General features: G+C 41.5%; 1 protein-coding gene across 1 annotated transcript; it reads left to right on the top strand.

The window, feature by feature from the left end:
- The first annotated feature begins 970 nt into the window (after positions 1–970).
- cp (ceruloplasmin) lies at positions 971–21656 on the top strand. The gene is made up of 24 exons (XM_061825826.1): positions 971–1318; positions 3568–3812; positions 5866–6078; positions 7741–7914; positions 7999–8090; positions 8505–8667; positions 8798–8936; positions 9023–9162; positions 9630–9770; positions 9871–9915; positions 10019–10233; positions 12093–12243; positions 12449–12661; positions 13230–13434; positions 17544–17683; positions 17831–17959; positions 18342–18448; positions 18521–18576; positions 18695–18766; positions 20686–20777; positions 20873–21012; positions 21128–21184; positions 21380–21485; positions 21563–21656. The coding sequence occupies exons 1-24, from the start codon at positions 1161–1163 to the stop codon at positions 21586–21588; spliced, it is 3219 nt and encodes a 1072-aa protein (XP_061681810.1). The 5' UTR covers positions 971–1160; the 3' UTR covers positions 21589–21656.
- The last annotated feature ends 1702 nt before the right edge of the window (positions 21657–23358 follow it).

The raw sequence follows: 23358 nt of genomic DNA, 5'->3' as shown, positions 1-23358 counted from the left end.
ACCCCGCCTCCTGCCCGTTGACAGCTGGGATGGGCTCCAGCACCCCCCGCGACCCTTGAGAGGATAAGCGGCAAAGAAAATGAATGGATGGATGAGGTTTTCTTCAGGAAAATCACCAGTGAAGCTCAAGAGCAATGATATCGTTGAAATGGAAAAAGAAAAATTATTCTTTCTCCAAAAAGACATACAAAGCATGTGGAACAATCAAACAAAATCCCCCGGCCTGAAAAAGGACTCAAAATTAAAAGTAAAAAAAAAAAAAAAAGTAAACATGAACAAATGGCACTGCTGTATGTCACCATTCTTTCTGTGTATCACAACATCTATGATGAGAAGGCAACGTCATACAATTATGGTACTGTGGAGATTTCAGTCTTTTTCCTCTCTTACCTCCAACATTTCCAAACCGAATGTTGCTGACGTTGAGTGGAGACCTTGCATCCCCAAAACGATTACTAATATAATAAAACACTGCTGTTTGTTGAGCCATGAACATTAAATCATTAAAGAAGGCAATCCATTTTGAACTCTGTTTTGGGCAATGATTTTGTAAACATAAGATGACTAATAGTATTAATGAAATTGACGAAATTTGGAGGTTTCAGCCCGATACCAGCGATGTGGAACAAGAGGAAATGAAATCGCACCTCATTTATGTAAAATAACTATGTGAAGGGAGAAGAATTTTTGGGGGGTCATTTATGATTGCATGTTTTCAAGTTTTGCATGCAGCATTTTGGTGCAGTTGTTGTGAAAGCACTATATAAATAAAGTTGAGTTGGAAAACAAAACAGTTAAGTACAAACATTGATGAGAGAATGAGGCACACCTGGGCAAAATGAGTGGCAGACAAGAGAGGAGCAAGAGACATTAAAACAAAACAACATGAAAAAACCCAAATTAAAACAATGAGAAAGCAAAAACAGATCATGACATTTGTTTTATATATAATTGTGATAAAAAAAAGACGCACAAAACATTTCCTTGTTAAACATTACTCAGGTCGTTGGACAGGGGTCGTGGTGGTGCTTGGTCACTGAACCCAATCACCAATATTGACTCTTACCACCAGTCAGCCTTTGAGCCAGTATAAAAACAGGAGCAAATGTTACAGAGACAGACTGACTGACAGACTGTAGAGTCAGAAGTACTCTGTCCCAATGGTGGACTCAGTGTTTGTTTTATTTCTGCTGTGCTATGCACCAGTCTGCATTTCTGGAATGAGGAGAGAATATTTCCTCAGGATAGAAGAGGTTAATTGGAATTATGCACCAAGTGGGATGAATCGCATACAGAACCACACAATCCAGGAAGATGAGTAAGTCTCCACTTTTTGCATGATGTATTGTAACCATAAAAACACTGGCTTGGCAGTGGGTGAGTCTTTTTTTTTATTTTAACTTTGTGTTTTCACTGTGGACCTAGTTATGTATGGATGGTTGAAGTCATGGCCGTTGATAACTGTATAGCAAATGCATTGGTCTGATCGCTATAATGCAGCTGATCTGCCCTTCAGCAAATTATTGAACGTCACCCTTTCATCTCTCCCTTAAATGTCAAGTGTCATCCCTGTAAACATTTAAAATAGATATTGTAATGAAAAATACATATAACATTATTCACTTAAATGTCTATAAGAAAAAAATATGAGTGGAGAGCGCGTCATCCATGCGCAAAGTTGCAGAAGTGTCCTTCTACGATATCCAAGTGGTCGCCATATTGGCTGCATCCTCCGTCCGTGACGTCACCCGGACATTCGCCATTGAAAACACACGGTAGACCCTACTATGGGAGACGAACACTCCCCTTCTGACATGGAAGCTATTTTCGAAGAAGAGAACATCACACAACCAAGAAAAGTTACAGGCGCAACATTACGTTGTTTCGAGTCATATTCAGATGATGTGCGATCATGGCCAAACTGCCTCCTCGTCCAATCCACTTCCATGGTCAAGATGAGCCATCGCGGTCTGAACAACGCTGCCAATAATGTCGCACTCAGCCACGTGCAACAATGGCGTAAAGCGCCCTGGCTCGGCGGCCGCCACCGTCCGTGATGAATAACACCGCCGAGCCGGGGCGCTTTACGGCATTGTCGTCACACGCGGCTGAGTGCGCCATTGTCGGGAGCGCTGTTCAGTGCTGCCGCCGTCCGCGACCCCGACGCGGCAGCCTTCGCCGAAGCCGTGACCGGCGTACGCGGTGCCTAGGCCAGGGTGGCTCATTTTCAGCGCCGAGGTGGCTTATCACAGAGCCGACCGATTTTCATGGTGGAAGTTACAAAAAGCTGTATACATCAAAATCATGTTTTGTGGTGGGGAAAAAAAAAAACACATGGGTCCATGTCGGTTGCCGTTTTTTTTTTTCATTAACTAAAAATCATGCATTTCACGACAGTGGCCCTTTACGATCTTATATACTGTATCTATCCTGTTCATGGGCAATGTACAATAGGCCTATTACCACACTGAATAAGACTGGTAATAAGGAGAGCACAAATCTCCACCAAGATAAAACAAGAAGGAAAACAAAATTTAATGAATGCGGCTGCCACGCTTCCTCATACCTTTTACACCAGATTTTTGATTTAGTTTGCTTTCTCCTGCATGGGTGGGTTTTCCCAGTCCTATGGCTTGCTTCCACATACTACAAACTTACCGTAGCTCTGTGGAAGATTGTTTTCCTGTGCATGTGATTGCGCTGGAGACCAGTCCAAAGTTTATCGCACCTCTTGCTCAAAGTCAGCTGGAATCAATTTGGCTCCCCAACAACCCTAATTAGCCAAATGGTGTTGTAAATGGATGAAGGAATCCTAAAGTCTGCACCAAATTAACTTGTATTGACAAAGTCCAAGGAGGACCTTTTTATTTAGTCATAGGTAAGTAATTATCCATCCATCCATTGTTTGAGCTGCTTATCCTTGCAAGGGTCACAGGAATGCTGGAGCCTATCCCAGTTATCAACGGACAGAAGGCAGGGTACACACTGAACTGCTTGCCAGTCAATGGCAGGGCACATCGAGTCAGACAAGAGTCACACTCACAATCACACCTAGGGGCAATTTAGAATGTCCAATTAATGCATGTTATTGGGATGGGGGAGAACATGCAAACTCCACACAGGTAGGGGCAAGATTTGAACTCCAGTCCTCAGAACTGTGAGGCAAACACTAACGAGTTGCACCACTGTGCTGCCAAATAATCAATTTTTTGTTTTGTGTTTTTATGAACAAATGTGGTGAATTATTTTGACCTGATAAAGGATGCCATGTTACTGTGCATTGTGCTGCTAAATCCACTAAATGGACATACTACCAAGTCACTGGTTTAGTGGTACACACACCTGACTGTGGTGTGGGCAGCGTGGGATCGATTCCTGCTCAGTAATGGTGTTTATCTGCCCTGCAACTGACTGCCGATAAATTCAGGGTGTACTCCGCTTTTCGCACGAAGCTAGCTGGGATAGGGCCCAGCTCTCCTGTGACCCTTGTGAGGATAAGCGGCTTGGAGAGTAGAAGGATTGAACATATTGCATGTACTTGATTTTCTCTGTGTGATTGAATTTCAGAGAAGCTGCAGTCTTTCTTAAGAAAGGCCCCCAGCGAATTGGCTCCACCTACAAGAAGGCTGTTTATAAGCAGTACAGTGATGCGACGTATACAACAGAGGTGATGAAACAAACCTGGTTGGGCTACCTGGGACCAATGTTGACGGCTGAGGAGGGAGACACTTTAATTGTCCACCTGAGGAACTCAGCATCCAGACCATACAGCATCCATCCTCATGGACTGAACTACAGCAAAGGCAGTGAGGGTGAGGAATGAATGACTTGTCAAATTGACTTGAGACTGAAAAGTGGAAGTAATCCAAAACACATGAGAAGAAAAAAGTGTTTTTAATCTGGATTTGAAAACACTCACACTTGGGGCTGACCTCACCTCTGTTGCTAACTTAATCCATTTTTTGCATGATAATAGCTAAATGCCATTTCCCCATGTTTGCTTTGGATTCTGCACTCCATTATTAGATCCGAGTCAGTCAATCTTAGAGCTCTGCTGCGTTTGTATTCAATTAGCAACTCTTTCATGTGTTCAGGACCCAAACCATTGACTGATCATTAGACCAGTAGCAGAACTTTAAAATCTATTCTTAAACTAATTGGGAGCCAGTGTAAAGATTTAAGGATTGTAGTTATATGCTCTGACCTTTTTGTTTTGGTCGGAACCCGAGCTGCAGCTGTTTAATGCTAATTTTGTGTCATAACTTGAATACTAGGGCGCACCAAATGCACGACTCGGTAGACAGGAAGGCAGTTAAAGGAAGATCTTTATTCATTCCAAGGTCAAATGCCGGAGAGTCAGTCAGAGCGAGCAGTAGTATCAGGAGCGTCAAGCTTACGGGGTTGGTCGGAGGATAGGCGGAGGTTGGTTCAGGATCAGGAATGCGGAAGTGCGGGAACGAGGCATGGATGGCAACGATCTGGCAAAGCCAGACGGTCTGCTGGGTCCTAGATATGTATACTAGGGTTCATTATAGCTGAGGCGCAAGTGTGCGCCTCCTAATCAACGCAGGTGTGCAGGAGCCCTGCACAGCCAGGGCTGGACCGGTAGGACCATGACATTTTGGGGATCCCAGTCAGAAGACCACTACAATAGTCAAGTCTAATTGAGATAAAATAAAAGTATGGACGAGCTTCTCCTGGGCTGCTTGACACATGCAAGCCTTCACTCGAGATATGTTCTTCATATGGTAAAAGGCAGTTTTAGGAATAAAGTTCATGTAAGTGTTGAAGGTCAGGGTGATATACTTTCCTCAAAACTACAACAACAAACGATAGTATCATTTTTTTTTATGCTGCTGGTATGATATTAGAGTATAATTACTCAAGTAGATCCTTTTTAAGAACAATTCACTTTTAATTCCAAGAATGATGAACATTGACATTATAATATAGATCAACAATTAAAATATACATGAGATGGACTCAGGTTCTGTTCCCAAAAATTGCACTTCTACAAATATTAAAAATTGGCACAGTGGTATAAATAAGTCATTAATGGCCTCATGAGCAATGTGCTGTCAATCTAATTTTCAGTTGATATGAAAAAGTACCAAGTAGCAACATCAATAACAAAAGTAGAGCAAAGCAATCTCTGATTCAAAACACACAATTTTTTTAAAAATGTTTGCAGCTTTTCTTTAAACTCTGCTTTGTCTAAACGTTCAACAGATACAGCCCTTTACAATACTAATGTTATACTGTGTACAATGGCAACATATGCACACCATATTCACGTTTGAACTGGCATTGTTGGGCAAAGGGTTCCATAAAAGCAAGCTGACGGGAAATGTTCCACCGTGTTTTTTGTTCCCAAGTGAAGAAATTAGGTGGGACGGTTGTATTTAAAATGTATTTTAATTTTGTTTTGGAGGTTTTAATTTGTGTTAATTTCTTGCTATAAATTCAACATATTAGGTCATTTGTGTCCCTGGGATGGCGGTGTTCATCTGTCCTAAATCCAAAATGTTTCCACATCACCTCTGAAAATAATTCAATTTACGTCACTCAATTTTGTCCAGCTCCCAGTTCGCCAGCAGAATATTTAACTTTGAGTACGCTCCATTTTATACACAAAGCCAATCAGACGCACGGTCTTCATTCTTCATTATCTCTAATTCCTTTTGACCGCTTGATTAAAACCCATCGCGTGTCTTCTAATTTTCATTTTTATGTTTTTACTGAAATGACAGGGCAGATGTGTACATCTTTTGGGTTTCACTTGCTTCTGCGTCTTGTGGCAGGGCTGCTCTTGTTTGAGACTGCAAGGTTTTTTTTTTTTTAGTCTTTGTGTTTTTCTCTCCTTAGGGGCATTGTACCCAGACGGTACCTCACATGAGAAGAAGGGAGATGACTCAGTGGCTCCTGGTACAACAGTAACTTATGAGTGGACCCTACCACCTTCCAACAGCCCAAAACCAACAGAAAGCAACTGTCTGGCCAGATTCTACCACTCCCATGTGTCAACTCCAAAAGATATAAATTCAGGATTGATAGGACCCCTCATTCTCTGTAAGAGAGGTACTGGACTTTAGTTAAATTTTGTCTGGGTTCTCTTTGGTTGCAAGTTTCCTGCCACAGCCCAAACACATTTCGGCTACTAATTTCTTATGTTTGTCTGTTTTATGAGAATGCCACACTTGACATTTTGAACACTATAATTTGTTTAATCTACCGGTCCACTAATAAATTCTGGCTATGACATAGCCTGATGTAGTTTAAGACTTCAATTGTAAATGGAAACCCAATTGTTGATCAAAAATACAAATGTGCAATGTGCGAAAACATGGGGAAAGATGACTTCTATTCATTCCTCAGTTAACCTTAACTTCTTTTATGTACAGTGAAGAAAATAAGTATTTGAACACCCTGCTATATTGCAAGTTCTCCCACTTAGAAATCATGGAGGGCTCTGAAATTTTCAGCATAGATGTATCTCCACTGTGAGAGAAATAATCTAAAAAGAAAAATACAGAAATCACAGGTTTTTTTTTTTTTTGTTTTTTTTTTTTATTTATTTGTGTGCTACAACTGCAAACAAGTATTTGAACACCTGTCTAGCAGCTAGAATTCTGACCCTCAAAGACTTGTTAGTCCACCCAATACAATCAGTAAGACTCAAACTTGTAACATGGCCAAGACCAAAGAGCTGTCCAAAAACTCCAGAGACAAAATTGTACAACTCCACAGAGCTGGAAAGGGCTACGGAGAAATTGCCAAGAAGCTTGGTGAAAAAAAGGTCCACTGTTGGAGCAATCATTAGAAAGTGGAACAAGTTAAACATGACGGTCAATCTCAATCGGAGTGGAGCCCCATGCAAGATATCACCTCGTGGGGCCTCAATGATCCTTAGAACGTGAGGAATCACCCCAGGACGACACGACAGGACTTTGTCAATGACCTGAAAAGAGCTACGAATGGAACTTTTTGGTCATAATTCCACTAACCGTGTTTGGAGGAAGACGAATAATGAGTTCCATTCCAAGAACACCATCCCTACTGTGAAGCATGGGGGTGGCAGCATCATGCTTTGGGAGGGTGTTTTTCTGCACATGGGACAGGTCGACTGCACTGTATTAAGGAGAGAATGACCGGAGCATGCATATTTTGGGGAACAACTTTCCCTCGGTCAGAGCATTGAAGATGGGTCGTGGCTGGATCTTTCAATATGACAAAGAGCCGAAGCATACAGCCAGGAAAACCAAGGAGTGGCTCTGTAAGGAGCACATCAATGTTCTGGAGTGACCTAGACAGTCTCCAGACCTAAACCCAATAGAAAATCTTTGGAAGGAGCTGAAACTCCGTGTTTCTCAGCGACAGCTCAGAAACCTGTCTGATGTAGAGAAGATCTTTGTGGAATGGTGGGCAAAAATCCCTCCTGTAGTGTGTGCAAACCTGGTGAACAACTACAGGAAACATTTGACCACTCTAATTGCAAAAAAAAAGGCTATTGTACCAAATATTAACATTGTTTTTCTCAGGTGTTCAAATACTTATTTTGAGCTGTATCACACAAATAAATCGTTAAAAAAATCATAAATTGTGATTTCTGTATTTTTCTTTTTAAATTATCTCTCTCACAGTGGATATGCACCTACAATGAAAATTCCAGACCCTCCATGATTTCTAAGTGGCGCACTTACAATATAGCAGAGGTGTTCAAATACTTTTTTTTCACACTAGGAACTCTGGACGTACATGGGGACAGTTCAGCAGACTATCAGTATGCACTAATATTCATGGTCTCAGATGAAAACTTCAGCTGGTATCTCGATGACAACATCAGGACACATATAACAAACCCGGCCACAGGCCTGAAAGAGGATGAAGATTTCATCGAGAGTAATAAAATGCATGGTGAGAAAAAGGGCACCCATTTTTGTACATTTTCCATCAACTGTAAATATTCTCAAATTGTGCTACCTGTTAACTGTGTTGCAGGGATAAATGGATTTCTGTATGGAAATCTACCTGGACTGAGTATGTGCCAAGGGAAAAAGATCCACTGGTATATGATTGGCTTGGGCAATGAGGTAACTCAGTGATTTTAGGATGGTGATGATTTGACAAAATATGCTCAAAAAAATGCAGCTTCTAAAGAATACTGTAAATACAAGTATGAGTCTCATATCCTGTCTTACTGAGCTGCAGTAATAGTGGACTGACCGAAGCTCTTCTTGTATTGTCTTAATCGTGGTTTAGAGGTCGGTGCTAATACAAACGTGGCTGAAAATGGAAATTTAACTATGTATGGCAATTTATTGTAGGTTATTATTACTCATTTTACCACTGTTAATTTTGATTTATAATGGCTTAGTATGTCAGATGATGATGCTGTTCAATTACTTTCCCACAGCAACAGTAGCAATGCTATTACTGTACATATACTCCCATGACTGTGGGGGGAACAAATGCATCTGTAAATGCCCAACTTCTTCACCTGACAGGTGGACATGCATTCAGTTCATTTCCATGGACAGATCCTGACAAGCGAAAATCACCACACGGACACTGTCAGTCTTTTTCCTGGCTCGAGCCTCACAGCTGAGATGGTAGCAGACAATCCCGGACACTGGCTGCTGACGTGCACTGTTAATGATCATCTGATGGGTGGGCTGTATCTTTCCCCCTGATTGTTTGGCAGATCCATTCACCATCACTGCACTACAGTATATCATTTACAAATTGTCACTCACCTCGCTTTTATTGCTTTTGCATGGTGATGCATTCATCTATTAAGGTGGTATGCAGGCTATATTTGAGATCAGAAAGTGTTTTCCCAACGTCCACAAACCCCGTCCATATGGTAAGCTCAGAGAGTTCTTCATTGCCGCGGAAGAAGAAATCTGGGACTATGCTCCTAGACTGCCAACCGACAGGTTCCTCACCCAACACACACATGCACATGTACACACGCTCACACATTCATGGTTGGGAGAGCTAGAGCTTGTCTGTCTTGGTCCAGTGAGGCAGACATGTTCGTGACCCAGGGTCCAAATCGTATCGGAAGTCGATACAAGAAGGTTCGCTATGTGGAATACACTGACAGCTCCTTTCTGACCAAGATGCTACGCGGCACAGTGGAGTGGCACCTCGGAATTCTGGGTAATCTTAGCTCGTTCATAGTGTTACTACATTAACCTCAACAAGGAATGCTTGTTTTATATGAAGTAAATAATTCATTTCTACAGCAGACAAACTTGATACTAGACTCGTAGAATCTTTTATCTTGACTGCCTTAATACATTATGAAACAATGAGAACCTTTATTGTCAGATACATAGAAGCATGTGGATTACAATATCTACTATTCGGCACTGGGCTTTACACTGTATAAATAAACTGCGTAACATACTAATCGCATATCTACCATACTATTAAAGTAAGACTAATTTTTCAAGTTGTCACGTGTCTGCATTTCAATAACTTGAGTGTGAGTGTGTGTGTGCTTTGTTTAAAATTCCTTTTGTTTCCATTGTTGAGGTTACTGTTACGACATAGCTTTATAAAAACGACCTTGGCCTGATTCCATTACAAATAAAGCTCAAACATTCACATTTCATCTCTTTCAGGTCCTGTGCTGCGAGCGGAAGAGAGAGACACCATCAAGGTGGTCTTCAAGAACAAGGCCAGTCGGCCTTACTCTCTACAGCCACATGGTGTACAGTACAGTATCGAACAAGATGGGACTCTCTATCACAATGAACTAGAAGGTTAAAACATTTATTATAATCTGGACTATCAATTTCATTTCATGAGAATGAAAAGCATCCTCTGTTAATGTTTGTTTACATGGTATTTGGTCTTATTTAGAGTCCTACACTGCCAAAAGACTAAGGGAACTAAAACATGAACAACGTAAGTGGTGTGTTCTCCTTAAAAATGATAGAAGGCATTGCAGGTTTACATTGTTGGGAGTTCTAACTTTCCACATTGATGTACTACATTTGTGTATAAACAGGGACAGTGACTCCTCCTCCAGCTGCTCTGGTTTCACCTGGAAAGACTCACACATATGAGTGGTTTGTGCCTGTGGGTGCTGGACCGGTGCCAGGGGAGGCTGACTGTCTGACCTACCTGTACTACTCAGGAGTAGACCCTGTAAAGGACACTAACTCTGGACTGGTTGGACCACTGCTTGTTTGTCGACCTAGTTCTCTTAAGAAAGGGATACAGGTAAGAAAAGAAAGCTAAATGTAATTTTGATTTTCTTTGTTACCTTTTTACAATAGCATAAGAGGTAGGAGTGGCAGAGGTGAAGATGCTCTGATACTCTTTGGGAGTTACGAAGATAAAAGGGACACAAAATGAGCTCATCAGAGGGAAAGCACACACTGTAAGGTTTGGTGAGAAATTTAGAAAGACCAGAAGACAGATTGGGTGCAAGAAACCACTGTGACTGGATATCCGTTGACAAAGGCATACAACAGAAAGAGGGACTACTTATCTGTGGTATACTTCTCAAACACTACAAAAGCCACAGGCGTATTCATACATGCATTGATAGTAGAGTTGTGGCAAGGAATCCGTTTTCCTTTTTTTCCTCTTTATACAAGAGCGATGGAGAGGTCTCAAACTGTGCTTTACAACAAATAGTAGAGACATGACAACTTTACCTACATTTTCACTGCATTGTCACGATTTTCACAAGTTAAGATACTTGCATAATTTCTTTTCTCAAGTCCGCCATTGACACCAGGGCCTGCGAAAAGAGTGCAATTATACTACTGGAGACAATGACTTAAGTGTGTACATGTCAGTAATTCCCATGTGGTCTACATGGCAAATTAGTTGTTCTCATAGAACCCCAACTGTCTACATATTCATTCCAGTGTGGGTACTGTGTGACCCCCAAACAGAACTCCCATGAACATTGAAGGCATCCATTAAAAGTACAGCCAGGTTATGTTCTGATGCTAACACAAGTCAGTCTTGCAATGTGCAGATTATTTTCTCTATCAAAATAAATAGTTGTGGTATATTTTAAATAATTATTTCGTCAGAGACACCCACCCCAGTAAGGCTGGTGGCCTACCTGGCAACGCAAAGTAAGGTGCTTGCCTGAACAGTTCAGAGGGTCGGCCAGGACGTCAAGCATTAGGGTCCATATGGGGCCACTCAGGCGGACGTCCGTGTGGAGAGTCACAATGCCAAAGCGGAACAGTGAAGACAAGAACAATGGCGGCTGATGGTTGATTACCGCCGAGACAGGAGCGAGAGGCGGTTGCTGTGGGCACCGCTGGAGCAAGTGGAGGAGAAGAAGGCCTGTTGCACGCCACTGCCCAAGTGCACAAGTGAGGTGGTGGTGGTGGTAGGGGGTGTCACAGCAGGCTGCGCGCTGACAAGACAAGAGAATGGAGTGATGGCTGGGGGTTGGCCAATCTCCTCTTCCATACCAGATCAAAACACTCCTCAATCCGCCTCATAAAACCATCCATCTCTCACGGAAGGTGGGGAACGGAGTGAGCCAGAAACTCCCGGATGGCTTTATTCTCTGGTCAAAAATATCTGCTGGGTCCATGTCTGGCCAGTTTGTTCTGTCATGGGCAAGCAGCATGGGGTAGGACCCAAATGCAGGACTCTGAGGAATGAATGTGGTTTAATACTAGGCAGAGGTCATACACAGATAAGCAGTCCAAGAAGGCATAAGGCACAAAAACTCATGACAGAAGGGAAGATCCAAAAACATGAAAATTAGGTTGAATAACGTCAAAACAAGGATATGGAAAAGCAAGACTGTGGTGGCACAGGAACGCTGGGACGATGTAACGAGGCAAATACACCAAGATTCTGGTATACAAGTAATACATACTTAAATACATGGCAAAATTAGAACCAATGAGGCGCAGGTTAGGAGCTGCTGCCAGGAGAAGACGGCTACATGGCTTCATTTGTACAGCTGAATCCAAAAATTGTAATGTGTGGTTGAACTTTTTTTTTATATGCTTGTTTGTTTGGATTTTTATTGACTTGATTAAGCAGCACTTTTTTGTTTGGAATTCTTTTTCTCGCTTTCTTTTATTTCCACCTTACAGAAGAACTACAATAAAGAGTTTCATCTGCTGGCCACAGTATTTGATGAAAACCTGAGCTGGTATCTTGATGATACCATTCGTGCCTTCACCACATCACCTGCCACTGTTAACAAGGAAGATGAAGGCTTTATTGAAAGCAACAAGATGCATTGTAGGCATTTGTATTCATACTGAATGTGATGCCTTTTTTTTTTTTTTTTTTTTTTTTTTTTAAGTTGCATGTTAACATAACCGGATCCAACCTCTTATTCTCAAGCTGCTTAAAAGCAAACCAAAAAACTAGACTTTTTCATGATTATTTTCCTCAATTTGAGTACATATTTTTGTTTTAAAACTTTTGTGGGCTTCTGTTTCAGCCATCAACGGGTTTGTGTATGGGAACCTCCAAGGCTTGACTATGTGTAAGGGGGACAGGGTCACATGGCACCTGTCAGGACTGGGCTCCGAGACAGACATCAACAGTCTTCACTTCCAGGGAAACCGCTTCATCTTTCGCCAGAACAGACTCGACTCCATTTCTGTTTTCCCTCACATCTCGCGCACTGTCACTATGGAGCCGGACAGCATGGGTACGTGTCTCAAAATAAAGTGGGTCAAAGTCAGGTACAGTGCATAAGAAAATGCAGTTGTAACAACCTCCCTCCTTGAAAATGGATCCCAACATTGTGAATATATACAGCATGTTCTCCCTTTGCTTATGTGGGTTCTTTGCAGGTCTTCCAATGTCCTCCATTTGTCAAAAACAGGTTAGGTTAATTTGTGTAAAAACCTGAGTGACTGGTGATCAATCCCCCTTTCATCCTAATCCAGTGGGAACAGGCTACAGTTGTCTAGTGACTGTGAGCCAGCTAAATGATATGAAGATTAATGGCTCCCTGTCTCCTTTGACAATGTTTTCTTTTTTCTTCTTCCTACTGGCAACAGCAGATTGCACTAAACCAAAGAACCAAATTTGCGGCCAATTTGAGATAGGTAATGTAATATTTTGCATAGCCCTAATAAATACTTCCAGAGAAGTAGGAACTTTCCAACCTTTACTCGAAGACTGAATTTTTCAATGCAAATTTTGGACATATACCCCCCCCCCAAAAAAAAAAACTGATCTAACATTTATTCATCCCTGTGTGTGTTTTCTAGGTCAGTTTGAAGTGGCGTCCCCGACGGTCAACCAGTACCGTGGAGGAATGCGAGCCAACTACACGGTACAGAAATGCAGCTTTTTGCAGCGTCAGGGCGAGACAATGTTGCACTTTAAAACCTACTACATTGCCGCCATTGAGATGGACTGGGACTACTCTCCAAATCGTACTTGGGAGGCTGAAATGTTTCGTGGTCAGAAAAGGTAACAACTGCAAATGGAGTCAAGTGTAATTTTTTTTCTTTTGTCTAAACTGAGCTGCTGAGTATTCCAGTGGGCTAACTTTATTTGGGTATTTTTTCCTGGAGAGAGAGTCAGTTTTCTGTCTGGAACAGAATTTATGTGATTACTATCTTATTGATTTGATCATTACTTATTCAGGATATTTGTTATAGCAATTGTGGTTATCCTTAGATTAACCCCCCCTCCCAATCCTCTGTTAAATCTCTTAGAACTTCATGAAAGATGGTAAATAGTATTTACTCATACTAATATTGAGAAGAACATCCGAGCCAACGCAATACTCTTTAGGTCTTCTCGCACTTTCTGAAAGTCACTGTTTATGCTGAGTGCAGTAAAATAGCGCCATCTAAGTGTCATAATTGGGATTTAAGATAAAACTTGTACTTAAAAAACTAACTATACTGATCGCCCGTTTCCCTAATAATTTAATCTCTGAAATATGCCCACTCTAATTCTTGCAAGGTCAACTGTGTGTTTTTCTAAAATGTAGAACTTGTGCTCCGGAGTGACTACAAATATCCTGAGCAGTATAGTATTTCATAATGCTCTGATGTCATCACGTTTGCTGCTTACATGTAGCTGGGAACATTTTGACAGATCTACAGTGAAGAAAATGAGTATTTTAATACACTTCTATATTGTAAGCGGTTCCCACTTAGAAATCATGGAGGGGTCGGAAATTTTCATTGTAGGTGCCTGTCCACTGTGAGAGAGATAATCTAAAAAGAAAAATCCAGAAATCACAATATATATTTTTTTAAACTATTTTATTTGTGTGATACAGCTGCAAAAAAGTATTTGAACATGTCTATCAGCCAGAATTCTGACCCTCAAAGACCCTTAGTCTGCCTTTTAAAAGTCCACCTCCACTCCATGTATTATCCCGAATCAGATGCACCTGTGTGAGGTCGTTAGCTGCATAAAGACACTTGTCCACCCCATACAATCAGTAAGACTCAAACTTGGAACATGGCCAAGACCTAAGAGCTGTCCAAAGACACCAGAGACAAAATTGGACAACTCCACAAGGTTGAAAAGTGCAACAGAGAAATTGCCAAGCAGCTGAGTGAAAAAAGGTCCACTGTTGGAGCAATCATTAGACAATGGAAGAAGCTAAACAAGACGGTCAATCTCAATCGGAGTGGAGCCCCATGCAAGATATCACCTCATGGGGTCTCAATGTTCCTTAGAAAGGTGAGGAATCAGCCCAGGACAACACGACAGGACTTGGTCAATGACCTGAAAAGAGTTGGGACCACCGTTTCCAAGGTGACTGCTGGTAATACACAAAGACGTCATGGTTTGAAATCATGCATGGCACGGAAGGTTCCCCTGCTTAAATCAGCATGTCAAGGCCCTTCTTAAAGCCCAAGTGTCATCCCTATAAACATTCTAAAATAGATATTGTAATGAAAAATACATATAACATTATTCACTTCAATGTCTATACGAAAACATTAATGTGAGCGGAGAGCATGTCATCCATGCGCAAAGTTGCATAAGTGTCCTTCTACGATATCCAAGTGGTCGCCATATTGGCTGCATCCTCCGTCCGTGACGTCACCCGGACATTCGACAATGAAAACACGTGGTGCACCCTAACTATGGGAGACAAACACGCCCCTTCTGACATGGAAGCTCTTTTTGAAATGGAGAACACCACACAAATGAGTGAAGTTGCTGGGGCAATATTACTCTATTGCAGCAGTCGGCAACCCGCAGCTCCGGAGCCTCATGCGGCTCTTTCATCCTTATAATGCGGCTCTGATTGGCTTGGGAAAATAAATTACTAAAAATTTTTTTTTTGTATTTAATTGAAGTGCGTTTTATTTGTGTTAGTTTTAATATTATTTTAGTTCTAAATTTGAAGATTGTGATCTTGAAATATTAAAATATTAATAAAATTATTTATTTATAAATTATATTATTTTTTTCGTCGCTCAAAATAGACGTCACACTGCGGAAGCGGGTATACCCGCTGAAACGGCGTCTATTTTGAGCGACTTTCAAGCCCGGCAAAGCCAATGGAGAAACATGCTGCGGTAAAGTAGTAAAAGTTTTTTTTTTTTCTTCATTTTAGATGTGCGGCTCCCAGTGTTTTCTTTTCCGTGGACACCGGGTTCAAATGGCTCTTTCGGTGTCAAAGGTTGCCGACCGCTGCTCTATTGTTTCGAGCCATATTCAGATGATATGCGATCACGGCCAACCCGCATCCCCATCCGATCCACTTCCGCGGTGGAGATGAGCCATTGCGGATGAGCCGGCCGGTATGGTTTATGACAGAGCCGAGCCCTCCTGCTTTAAGGGGGTGTTTACAGACTCTGCAGTACTGAGAAACACAGTCGAGCCGGGGCGCTTTATGCGGGCACGCGGCTGAGTGAGGCATTCTCGGCTGGCTTCTTCAGAGCCGCCCCCGTCTGCAAAGCCCGACACGCAGCTTTCGCAGAAGCAGTGACCGCTGAACGCGGCGCCTCAGCTGGTCTGGCTGATTTTCGCCGCCGTGGTGGCATATAATGGAGCCGAGCCGTGCTGCTTTTAGGGGGATGTTCAAAGCTGCCGCAGTACTTGTTGAACACCGTCGAGTCGGGGCGCATTACTGCCTACCTGTTATTTGGAACCCACAAAGCTCTCGTCTTCTGCACCCGAGCAATCCATTTTTCACAACGAACCAGGTCTCTTGCAAACTTATGAAGGCTAAATCCCTTCTCCCCGAGTGTTCAAGCAATGTCCAGCAATGCAATGTGCCGGCATTTTGGCTAACACGTAGGAACAACAAGCTACCTTCGCGGAGGTAAAACTAATGGAAACAAAAGAGTCCACTTGGGGGCGCCGCTGTCCTTTACGTCACTTCCTGCTGCTTCTCGCAAAAGAATCCTTCAGGATTTTCATGGCGGGAGTTACAAAAAGCTGTATACGTCAAAATCATGTTTTGTGGTGTGGTGGGCCCATATTGGCTGACGTTTTTTCATTAATATACTAAAAATCATCCATTTCATGACAGGAGCCCTTCAAGTTTGCCAATGACCATTTGGATGAGACAGAGGAGTCATGGGAGAAGGTTTTGTGCTCATATGAGACCAAAATGGAATTTTTTGGTCATAATTCCACTAACTGTGTTTGGAGGAAAACTAATGATGAGTTCCATCCCGAGAACACCATTCCTAATGTGAAGCATGGGGGCGGTAGCATCATGCTTTGGGGGGTGTTTTTCTGTACATGGGACAGGATGACTGCACTTTATTAAGGAGAGGATGACCGCGGGCAATTATTGTGAGATTTTGGGAGAAACCTCTTTCCATCAGTCAGAGCATTGAAGATAGGTCGTGGCTGGGTCTTTCAACCTGACAATGACCCGAAGCACACAGCCAGGAAAACCAAGGAGTAGCTGTATAAGAAGCATATCAAGGTTCTGGTGTGGCCTAACCAGTTTCCAGACCTAAACCCAATATAACATCTTTGGAGGGAGCTGAAACTCCGTGTTTCTCAGCGACTGCCCAGAAACCTGTCAGCTCCAGAGAAGATCTGTGTGGAGGAGTGGGCCAAAATCCCCCTGCGTGCAAACCTGGTGAACAACTACAGGAAACGTTTGATGTCTGTAATTGCAAATAATACTAAATATTAACATTTCTCAGGTGTTCAAATACTTATTTGCAGCTATATCATACAAATAAATAATTAAAAAAGTCATTCATTTGTGATTTCTGGATTTTTTTTTTTTTAGATCTCTCTCACAGTGGACATGCACCTGTGATGAAAATTTCAGATCCCGCCATGATTTCTAAGTGGGAGAACTTGCAATATAGCAGGGTGTACTTATAATGCTTATAACTAATACTAATTTTATTAACTGTACATACTCTGTGGATGGTTTTAAACTCTACTGTACAAACTGGTTTATACCCCTCGGTTGAGTCCTCTTATCACATCACACGTAATTCATAAAGCTGTATGTTGCTTCTGCATCAGAATCATCACCACTTTGAAATTTTTATTAAAAAAAGATACACTCTAATATACACATTTAATTTTTTTTGCCCATTCCCAAATGAGACCTGCCTCTTGTTCTGTAGTCCCGCATCTGTCTTCCTGGACCAGCAGGGTGGCTTCATCGGCTCACGCTACAAGAAGGTCGTTTACCGTCAGTTCACCAATGACAAGTTCACAAAGCAGGTGGAAAGAGGTGGTGACATGGAACACCTCGGCATTATGGGTAGGCTGGTAACACAATCCTAATCTCCCATTGCTTTCAACTGTGAGCGCGAAGAATTGTACAGTGCATCCGTTCTTAACAACTGTGCAACTCGTTAGTACTCCAATTTGTTCATGCTCGTGACCAGAGCATCTATTTATCTTTTAGGTCCCATGATCCATGCTGACGTTGGTGACAAGGTAAAGGTGGTTTTCAAGAATATGGCATCCAGACCGTATTCGATTCATGCCCATGGAGTCAAAACAGAAAGCCCAAATATTTACCACACCAAGCCAGGTTACTAAAGTCCTTATGATGGGGAAAAAAAAAAATTAAACGTTGTTTATTTTGCTGCCCTTTGTTTAGTCGAAATTGAATAGCTGATAAACATCCTAAATCTGAGATTGTAAATCACTCTTAAATTTCTACTGCTGTTGCATCACAGGTGTCAAACTGAAGGCCCAGGGGCCAGATTCGATTCAATACATATTTATGTGGCTCGTGAGAGTAAATTGTGTCAAATTTGACTTCACAACTAGCTATCTATCATTTCTTGTTTACAGTACATGTAATGTTATGATGAGGCAGTTTATATGGTTTCACAGTTTTAAGGGGCCTTTGAAGGAAACCAAAATTACACTGTGGCCTGCTTCAAAAAAACAACAAGTTTGTTTCACAGGTGAGACTCACACCTATGACTGGTACGTTACAAAGAATACAGGACCAACCACTGAACAAGAGGAGTGCTCTGTGTCAGCATTCTACTCCACAGTGGATGTTGCTAAGGTGTGCTAATAACAACATGGACGAATACACGTACACACACACACACTGACATTTTACCTCCCCGTCTGCCAGGACCTGTACAGCGGTCTAATTGGTCCCTTGGTCATCTGTCGCCGGAGTTGGGCCAGGTAAGAATTTCTCCATTTTGATTACTTGGTATGATTGGTAACACTTCATAACTTAAAGTATTTTACATATTTTGGGTCACACTAACTAATGTGTACTTTTATGAACTGTCGCTTCAAGGAGTTTGGGCCTGAAGAAAGAAATAGAGGAGTTTGCATTGCTTATGCTCGTATTTGATGAGAATGAGAGCTGGTGAGTAGAGTTTAAAAAAAAAAAAAAAAAAATCTTAGAAAAATGTTGAAGTAGCACATTAAATAAGTTTCCTAAAAAATGATTCCCAACCACTGTGCCAGAGTGCTCCGGGAGAAATAATCAGGTGTGCGGTGGGAAACGACGTAATTTCTCTTTGATGGTCCCAAAATAATTTGCTATGAATAAAATATGTTTGATCATCTATCTATGCCAGTGATGTATAGTGACAGGCAAAACATTAAAAGCTCTTCTATTAAATGGCCGAAGGTGCAATTAAGCTGTTGGCAATCATGCAACAAAACGTAGCTTTGTGTTCAATGAAACAGGGTCACATTATACACACACAGTATTTCAGCATACTTAGCTTTTTATGACATTTTATTTTTGGGTGCTGTGCAGTGAGAGTTTAACTATGTAACACGTTCCTTGGCTCAATAAAGGTGGGGAAAGGCTGTCCTTAAAGTGCGGGTGACATGCCTATAAACATTTTAAAATAGATATTGTAATGAAAAATACATATAACAGTATTCACTTGTCTATACGAAAAAAAAAAAGTGAGCGGAGAGTGCGTCATCCATGCACAAAGTTGCGCAATTGAGTGTCCCTCGACATCCAAGTGGTCGCCATATTAGTTGCGTCATCTGTCCTTGACGTCATCGTCACTTCCGCCGTTGAAAACGCGCAGTGCCTGCTACTATGGAAGCCGAACAACAGAGATATTCCCATTTTTTCCAATGCCCCTTCTGACACAGAAGCTCTTTTTGAAAAGGACAACACCACTCAACCGAGTGAAGTTACCGGGGCAATATTACACTATTGTTTCGAGCCATATTCAGATGATATCCGATCACGCCCAAACCGCATCCCGTCTGATCCACTCCCGCGGTGGAGATGAGCCATCGCGGCTCATTGCAGCCGGCTGGTGTGTCTTATGACAGAGCCGAGCGGTGCTGCTTTAGTCACAGTCGAGCCGTGGCGGTTTATGCGCGCACGCGACTGAGCAATGCATTCTCGGCTGGGTTCTTCAGAGCCGCCCCCGTCGCAAAGCCCCACGTGCAGCCTTCGCGGAAGATGTGACCGCCGAACGCGGCGCCTCAGCCGGTGTGGCTGAGTTTCGGCTCGCCATGCTATATTAAGAGGGGATGGAGCCGAGCTATGTTGCAGGCTGAGTGAAACATTGTTGGCTGGGCGACGCGCACATCGACACATTTCGTACGCGGATCTTTTGTTACGTTATGAGAGAGACCGATTACGTGGTCCTTCCCAAACTATTATTTTTTTTTAGTAGCTGAATGCGCACATTAACACATTTCATACGAGGATCTTTCGCCATGTTATGAGAGAGACAGATTACGTGGTCTGCCCCAAACAATTTTTTTTTTTTTTTTTTTAAAGTAGCTGTATACACACCTACCTGTTATTTGGAACCTCTCGTCCTTTGCACCCGTGCAAACCATATTTCACAACGAACAGGGTCTCTTTCAAACTTATGAAGGGTAATTCCATTCTCCCGAGTGTTCAAGCAATGCAATGAGCCGGGATTTTGGCTAACGCGAAGGAACAATGAGCTACCTTCGCGGAGGTAAAGCTAATGGAAACAAACGAGTCCACGAGGGGGCGCCACTGTCCTTTATGTCACTTCCTGCTTCTTCTAGACAACAAATTCCTGAGAGGATTTTCATGGCGGGAGTTACAAAAAGCTGTATACGTCAAAATCATGTTTTGTGGTGAAAAAACACATGGGACCATATTGGCTGTGGGTTTTTCCATTCATGATATACCAAAAATCATCCATTTGACGACACTTAAGCTTTAAGTGCAGGTCCATGAACTTGTGGATCCAAGTATAAAATGGAAGTTTGTTTTGTTGCCCCTTGCAATACTGTACTTTCTCATAACTGGCAATGTTCACACACCAGGTATTTAGATGAAAACATCAGGACCCACATCAGGAACCCACGACCAAACTTGAAGGATGATGAAGACTTTATAGAGAGCAACAAGATGCACGGTCAGAAAACTACAAACTACATGGTGTTGCACATGTCCTCGAAATAACTGAAATCCATTGGATTAATTTTCTAAAATGTTCCCTTTCTTCTTCAGCCATTAATGGTTTCGTATACGCCAACCTGAAGGGTTTGAATATGGAGGTGGGAGATAAGGTCTACTGGTACCTGATGGGTATGGGCAATGAGGTGGATATTCATGGTGTGCACTGGCATGGGCACAGTGTAGAGTATAAGGTAATTGGTACCTACAAAACAACTTATGTTACCATACAGTAGCATTACTAAATTGAACAATAAAATCTACTTTATTATTATCTTTTTTTATTTTTTTTTTAATTTATTTTGGCAGCTGGGTGGAGGCCCACACACTACAGATGTGTTTCAGCTTTTTCCTGCCACCTTCCAGGTAAAGATCATCCATACTGTGGTCAATCAGCAGCAGCAACATTCTCCTAAAGCTTGCATAATAACTATACTGTAATTATTTATTGCCTGCTGTAAATGAACTAGTCTTGGATAAAATGGAAAATTTGGTACCCCAGACTTTTTGAATGTGTTTTTTTTCTGTCTTTGTTTTTCTTCTTTCCTCCATACTGTGCAGACGGTCAAAATGCGTCCCCAGTACCCTGGAGCATGGCTGCTTCACTGTCATGTAACTGACCATATTAAAGCTGGCACAGTCGCTATATATACTGTGAGAGAAAAAGGTAAAACCCCAAATGAAATACAGATTCACAGTGACACTAACAATGTTCCATATGTGATCATATTTTTGTGTTTGCAGTGAAGAAGAGAGGATTCACCGGGTAAAATACTGAAGAAATGAGAACAACACATCTCCCAATATATTTCAATTAAAAATAGAATATAAAGATACAGTACAGTATATACGTGTCAATTATTGTGCTAGAATATGATTTGACATTTTGAATGCAACAGATTTTTTTTGGTCTGCTGTATTTACTGTAATTATGCAGCAGGGGGCAGTCAAGCTACAACAACAACTCAATCCGTAAACCTTGGAGACATGAAACCAAAAATATTTTTAGTTTTAATGTTTAGGGTGTTCCCACCCACGGTTAATTTATCCTGATTTCCACATTTGTAATTCCAACGCATCAGTCTCAATAAAAAGAGCCAGGTGAGTGGCAGGATCTTTTTGTCAAAAATTTTTACATTATATATAAATATATTATATATATTTTTACATTTAGGTATATAAATATACTACATTTACAATTCATTTGTTATTTTACCATTTTGCGGGGATTCCAAATGTCACTGAGAAATATGGGCAAACGACAGCTCATCACAAAAATTAAATTTTACAGTGCAAGGCATCATAGAAAATTAAATAACTCACTAAACCATAGCAGTAAATGTACCCATTGTGTATGTGTATCTACAAATAAATCATTGAACTAATCAACTTCATGAAGCTTGTCACCAGCAAAGTAATGTACAGATTCAAGCCCACAATAACAACCTCCTCCTTGTTTGACACACACACACACACACACACACACACACACACACACAACACACACACACACACAAAAGAACAGTTGGGAGCCAAATCATTTATATACCTTGCAGTCTCACAACCAGAACACTGACCACATGCCAAGTTGGGAAATCCTCTTTCATGACTGAATAAGTGTAGTCTCACTCATCCATGTCAAGTGCACGCACGCGATTGAGTCTGAACTGTCTGCTTCATCCATTATGAAATGTGTGGATTCATCACAAGTATTGGGCAAGTTCATTTCGACGCAAGCTAGTTCAAAGTTCACTTCGAGGTTCCATAAATGAACAAGTTGAGTTTGTAGTTCAGAATTCAAAATTTTGAACTAAATGCTCATTGCAAAAATTACATGGTTGCAAGTTTTTTTTTCTTCTCCAAGATGGCACTGACGATAGCCCTTGAAATAGTAGGATTTCACTTTTCCATCGTTCCCAAACATTCCATCCACACAAGTTGCCAGCTCCAGCTTTCACCAATCTACAAACCCAATTCCAATAAAGTTGGGACATTGTGTTCAACAAATAAAAAGAGAATACAATGATTTGAAAATGAAATCTATGTAAAATCTACTACACATATCTAATACACTACCAAGACAAGATATTAAATGTACAAACTAACAAGATCTATTGTTTTTAACAAATAACTAATCAACTTGGAATTTTATGGCTCTAAGAGGTTCCTAAAAAGCTGAGACAGGGTCAAGTTTCCACTTTGTTAAATCAGCTTTTCTTTTAACAACATTCATTAAAGGTTTGGGAACTGAGGACACTAAATTGTTGGAGCTTTGAAGGTGGAATTCTTTCCCATTCTTGCTTGTTGATGACTTCTGCTGTTCATCAATCTCCATTGTTGTATTTTATGCTTTTTATTTTCAATGGGAGATGGGTCTGGACTGCAGGCTGGCCAGTCTCGTACCCGCACTCTTTTACGATGAAGCCATGAAGTGTGTTGCAAATGCTGTTTGTTTAGCATTGTCTTGCTGAAATAAGCAGGGGTATCCACGAAAAAGATGTTGCTTGGATAGCAGCATATGTTTCTCCAAAACCTGTATG

The sequence above is a fragment of the Syngnathoides biaculeatus genome, chromosome 7, assembly GCF_019802595.1.
Source record: "Syngnathoides biaculeatus isolate LvHL_M chromosome 7, ASM1980259v1, whole genome shotgun sequence".
NCBI lineage: Eukaryota > Metazoa > Chordata > Actinopteri > Syngnathiformes > Syngnathidae > Syngnathoides > Syngnathoides biaculeatus.
Note: the sequence above shows the minus strand (reverse complement) of the source record. Positions and strands in the feature narration are given on the sequence as shown.